We start from the raw sequence: 6,000 nt of genomic DNA, 5'->3' as shown, positions 1-6,000 counted from the left end.
GTGTACACCACCACACGCGGCTCCTCAATACTTTCCAAGAGTGTAGAAATTTGTAAACCGCTGGCCCATCACAGGAAGCCTGGCTGTTAAGACAATGACCCTGTTCTCTCTGTTGTTGTGGTTGCTTTTATTCTTTTGTCTATAACCCCAGAAAGACCACCAGGGACCGCTTGGCTAAGAGTCTGCTAAATGACATTACCCATTGGGCTATCTCTGGGGTGCCTCTTGATGTTGGGGGAACAGGTCTCCCTCGATATTTCCATTGCGTTTGGGGCGGGGAATCCTGGGCTCAGGGTACCCAGGCTCCCCTCAGGGATGGCTGCTTTACACAACTTAACTGATGAATCAGGAAGGATAACAAGATTCCTTAGAAGGTCTTTGGGGCGTTTCATAGAGGGCCAGGCAGGGCGTGCAGTACCCGCTCGAATGGGATTTGGAAAACAATGAATAATTCATCTACAGGGACAATTTGGAATTAAAGAAGCCTTTCCTAGAGAGGAAGAACTTACTAGATGCCAGGAAATCATGCAGACGATTTTTAACCCACTTCCCATTCCTTCCTTTGCTCCACCCGGGAAGGTAGGCCTGCCCCGCCCACGAGGGAGACTGCGGAACCTGCGGGGGAATGTCCTGACCGGGTTCGGATCCCTGCCAGGGTCTCACTCTCCGGGACATCCTGCCGGCTCCGACCCCGCAGGCAGATGGACGGGCCTGGAGCTCACACCTGAGCCGGGTGCAAGTGGGGCGGGTAGCCAAGGCTTGGAGGGAGAGGTGGCAAAAAAAGAAAAGAAAATTGTGCGTGGGACCGGGAGGCCAGAGATCAGGACTCCAGGGCGGCTGCCGGACCGGCTGGGCGACCTTGGGGGTGCGGGCTACGTGTCTGGGCCAGGTGCCGAGTCCGAGCCTTCGTTTCCCCCAGGTCCGGAGGCGCTCGGGCTCTCTCCCTCCTTCCCTTCCTGCCGGCCCTTGCAGGTAGGATCGAGCCAGCTTCTCCCAGGTGTTTGGGGTTTCGGTTTGAAGGGACAGACCTGGGCTGGCACCGGCGCGGACGCGGACGCTGCCCGGCCGCCAGGTGGCCTCAGAGGATGCGCCAGGTGGCCTCAGGGGATGTGCCAGGTGGCCTCAGGGGATGCGCCAGGTGGCCTCAGGGGATGCGCCTGATCCCGCCGCTGCCTCCCGCGCTCCCACTGGCGCCCTGGGTCCATCAGCGTTCTGGACCTCCAAAATCCAGGGTCGGGATTCTCCAAATCCGGCAATGAGTGTTGGAAGGGGCTTAAGGGAAGGGCCGCTCTGGGGATCCAAGATGGAGCGCTCCCCTGGAAGAAGGTGCTGTCAGTGGCCTGGGTGGGATCTCGGCGCGCCCCGGTCCCCCAGAGCTGCTCCCCCGTCCACCCTCTTCTTTTTTTCTTTTTAGCCCAAAATGGGGGTGCCGTGCTGGCTGCTCTGCGGAATGTCCATCGCCCTCCCGCTCTTTGTCCGAGCAGGTAGGTCCGGTGGTCCCGGTGTTCTTGGGTCTGAGGTCGCCCACGGCCGCCCTTCTGGAGGCGCATCCCGAGCTGCGGTGCGGACCCGCCCGGGCCGGGCAGGCGGGGGTCGCGTGAGAACCCAGCCGGCCCGTTGCACTTTCCCAGATGGCCCGGGCAGGATTCCGAGGAGGGGGAAACGCCAAGTTTCAGTCCCTAGTTCTCGGATGCCCTAAATGTCACCTTGGGACTTCCGGGTGACTCTGGGGGTGGAGGGAGCTGAGCCAATATGCCAATATGAGTCAAGACCTAAGTCCTCCGCTGCTATTGTGCTGTTTTATATGATAGGTATTTTATGATCCAGGGTAAATACAAAGAAACCCGCAGCAGAACCAAATTCTTAAAGAAAAACTAAGTGGCTTTGTAGAAATTGACTTTTAAAAAGCGAGCAGCTGATTTTTTTTTAAAACAATCTCTTGTGGGATGAGATGCTTTTTGTTGGGTAGCAGAGCAAAAACAAACCAGATGAGTTGGGTCTCACTATGATGCATAATCGCAACCAATAAAAGTATATAAAAAAAAGAAGAAAGAAAAGAAGAAAATCACTCCAAAAAGGGGAGGCGGTTGGCAAAGAAGGAACTGGGAAAGCGCTATCTTGTGGATACAAGGGAATTAGGCTTTCAAATCAGTAGACTTATTTTTGAGACACTTCCAGGTAAAATTTCAAATTGGCTGGAAAATTGAAGCATGGTTTGCTAAAACTAATAATCAGCGAGACTAATGTTTTCTCTAAGGGTCAATTATTCTTTGATTTCTCTCCTTTTCCCCCCAGATGGATGCAACTACACTAATGTGCGAATTGAGGCCGCTGCGGTGGGTCAGCCTTTTGCTTTTAAATGTAAAGATCCTCTGCTGGCATCCAGGGAAACAAATGTAACATGGTATAAAGCTTCCGGCAAAATCCCAGTTTCCGAGCATCTACATTCTAGAGTTCACCAGGATCAGACCTGGATTGTCTTTCTTCCATTGTCACGAGGAGACTCGGGGCTCTACCAATGTGTTATAAAGTAAGTTCTCATTTAAAGCAGAACTAATTCTCATCTATTTATCTGTCATCTATTTATCTATTATCTATCTTTCTAATTTTATAAAAAAAAGTTCTTGGTAAGCACAGAAACTGCAACGAGGCAATACTATATAGTTTTATAGTTGCTGTCTTATGACAGTTTTTCAATGAACACATCACAAAAATAACAGATTCTTAAACCATTTGTGGAACAGAAAATGCATCTTTTCCCATTGTAAGGATGCTTGAGGCAGAACCAGCTTACAAAGTGTGTTTGTACATATTATTATTGCTGCCATCTCTCTCAGCATACATACCCAGATACGAATAAGCTTCCTTTGTGAGCTCCTGTCATGAAGAATCTAGTTAAAGCAGGGGTTTAGAAGCCAGTGAGCGTTCAGTGTGTAGCAGACCCCTTACGAGTGATTAATGAGTGGCACAGACTTTATGGGCCTTTTGAGTCATTCATTTTTGAGTATTAGAAATAAAGTCCGTGAGAGACAACTTGCCTGGAAGGAATCTAAGTTCAACTGGAAATCCTACGCCCCACCATTGAAGTGGTATGTGTGTACGTAACTTTTCAATTTGTATAAAAGCCATCCGGGGGCCAAATTTGGCCAGAGAGTTAGGATTTTGTGATTCTCTCATCCTGACTTGCATGACCTTAACAAATTATTAGATCCTTCTGAACCTTGGCTTTCTTATCGTGAAATGGAAATCACACTGGCCTGACAGAGGTGAAGCATAAATCAGCCCAGCTCCTGTGTGAAGTAGGTACTTCATTCTCCCTTTCTTGTGTTGGTTTTTCGGAATTCACGGACCTCTCTCTGTGCCTTGGGATTGCTTGTGGCCCTCTAAGTCATGCCAGGTTTCTCAGGTCCATATGCCAGACGGAGTCAGTTTGTAAAATGACTTGCTGTGTGGTGCACCGTGGAAAGGGTGGTACCTGCCTGCTTGCCCCTCCCCCAGCCTTGGTCATGAGCAGGTCGGCTGCAGAGGGCGCCTGAATCTGTGTCTGCTATTTTGGTCCTGGCCATGAATCATTAACTGGAGTTGGAGATTATACATCTCATAAGTTCATTTGGATGTCAGAGTCAGATTTAAAATATGTAAGTCTGCAAGCTCTGAAATGAGAAAAAATCTTGTCTTTCATAGAAAAAAGACAAAGATACTATCTATCATAGAAGATGATGAATAGACATTCTCTCAGATCTTTAACATCTAGAGAGGACATTTATTTAGAAAACTGTAAATTTTTTATTTTTATTTGAAATACTTTTAAAGTTACATGAAATTCGAAAAACAATACAGAGAATTCCTGCCCACCCTTCATCTAGATTTCCATTTTTAAGTACATTTTCCATAGTTCCTTAAAATTTTCTTTCTCCATCCATACATACTTATATTACATACACATGTATCATACACATTTGTGTAGCGGATGGTGTTGATATTGATTGTTCTAAGCCATTTCAGTTAAAGACATAGACCCCCTGCGCATTTCCTGTCAACAAGAGTAGTATCTTATGTAATCTCCACGCAGTCATTAAATTTGGGGATTTTAACCATCAGGCAATACTTTTTTTTGGGGGGGGTACTAGAGATTTAATCAGGGACATTCTATCTCTGAGCTACACCCCCAGCCCTTAATCCTTCTTCCCTCCCCTCTTTCCTTTCCTTTCCTTTCCTTTCCTTTCCTTTCCTTTCTTTTCCTTTCCTTTTCTTCTTTCTTTCCTTTCTTTTAAAACAGGGTCTCACTAAATTATTGAGGGACTCACTCAGTTGCTGAGGCCACCCTCAAATGAACCTGCGACCTCCCTGTCTCAGCCTCCCAAGTACTGGGATTACAGCTGCACAGACCTTTAATCTGTAGTTTATATTCTAACCTTACTAGCAGAAGCATCAATGAACTGAGTAAGTCCTTTTCTTTCCCTTGCAGGAGAGAATCCAGTGCAAGGTCCCGGGTTGCATTTGGTGCCATAACTCTTTAACACCTCTGAATCTGGAGCAGTTCCTCCATCTCTGTTTTTTTTTTTTTTTTTTTTTTTTTAATGACACTGCCATTTTTAAGGTGTATGGGCAGTTATTTTATATTGTAGCCTCCCTCCGGGTTTGCCAGATATTTCTGCATGATTAGATTCAAACTTGTGTCTTGGGCTGCGATGCTAGGTAAACACTCTGTGTCCTCCCCAGAGGCCCCTAATGTCCATTTGCCCCTTGAGAGTTTACGTTCATTTTAATAGATTGATCAAGAAGTTGGCCAGTTTCTCCACTGTGTAAATACCTTTTATAATGAAGTGGTAAGGCGCATATTGTTTCATTTAAGGTAGAGGGTTTGTATGTTGCCTTAAAAAGGACTTGAAAGGATGTGAAAAGTAACAGAGCCATTGGATTTTGTGATTGCGTAAACATTTATAAAGTTTAGTCTGCTGTTTTCTTACAGGAGTAGCGATGGTTGGTACAGAATATGTGTAAACCTAAACCTAACTACTTTTGAGAATCATTGGTGTGATACTTCCAGAAGAACTGCATCAAACTTATCCAACAACCTCGAACAGATACTAACTGCTGGGACTGATGGCAGCTTGATGTGTCACCTGCAGTTTCCAGAGAGTTGTGTTCTGGGTTCAATAAAGTGGTACAAGGTAAAAAAAAAAAATTCCTCTTGATATATTTTCTCCTCTCTTTAAAAACTGTATTTGAATCATATTGTATGCGGCATTTTGTGTCTTTCTTCCTGCACTCAATAATACAACTGTGAGAATTGCCCATGCTGTGTGTTGAATGTACCCCTGCCTTATTCATTTTCATTGCTGTGTAGTATGTCATTATTCTTATAAGACTTTAAAGTTGTTTCCAATTTGGGGATGTTAGAAATTGGGCTTTTATGATCATTCTTATACATAGCTTCTGATTCACTTATGTACTGAATTTCATGGAGCATTTTGCATAAGAGCGAAGCAGAGAATGTGATCAAAGTTAATAGAAAGTGACGAATCATTTCACGTTGGTGTGCCAATTGGTGTGGCCATTTACAGTTCCTTCACGAGCATAAAAGAGTTACTTTTGCTCCTATATCTGACAACATATTGTAGTATTAGTTTTTTTTTTTTTGTGTGTGTGTGTGTGTGTGTGTTGTCCTGGGGACTAAACACCACACCTTGTACACGCTAGGGGAACACTCTATCACTGAACTATTTCTGTAGCCCAAGTCTTCTTAGTTTTTTGGTAACTGTTATAATTATATCCCACTTTGGCTTCAGTTAACATTTTCCTGATCAATAATAATGTTGATATTAATGTATTTATTTATTTATTTATTTTGGAAGTCCTTCTACCTCCGGGCTACACTCCTAGACCTATTTTTACATTTTTACTTGGAAACAGGGTCTCTTAAGCCAGAGCAGCTGGCTTTGAACCTGCGCGATCCTCCTGTCTCTGCCTCCCAAGCGCAGCGATTACAAGCATGTG

The 6,000-nt window shown here is 45.3% G+C and overlaps 1 protein-coding gene across 1 annotated transcript in view; it reads left to right on the top strand.

The window, feature by feature from the left end:
* Nucleotides 1–525: 525 nt before the first annotated feature.
* Nucleotides 526–6,000, top strand: part of IL1RL2 (interleukin 1 receptor like 2) — a gene marked incomplete at both ends in the record, with an annotated part of 38,196 nt that continues 32,721 nt past the window's right edge. Inside the window, 5 exon segments of the mRNA XM_080711423.1 lie at nucleotides 526–843; nucleotides 845–919; nucleotides 1,415–1,484; nucleotides 2,296–2,530; nucleotides 4,973–5,174. Of these exon segments, the coding sequence (XP_080567549.1) occupies nucleotides 526–843; nucleotides 845–919; nucleotides 1,415–1,484; nucleotides 2,296–2,530; nucleotides 4,973–5,174 (900 nt within the window).

The sequence above is a fragment of the Muscardinus avellanarius genome (assembly GCF_963383645.1).
Source record: "Muscardinus avellanarius genome assembly, chromosome: 15".
Classification (NCBI taxonomy): domain Eukaryota; kingdom Metazoa; phylum Chordata; class Mammalia; order Rodentia; family Gliridae; genus Muscardinus; species Muscardinus avellanarius.
Note: the sequence above shows the minus strand (reverse complement) of the source record. Positions and strands in the feature narration are given on the sequence as shown.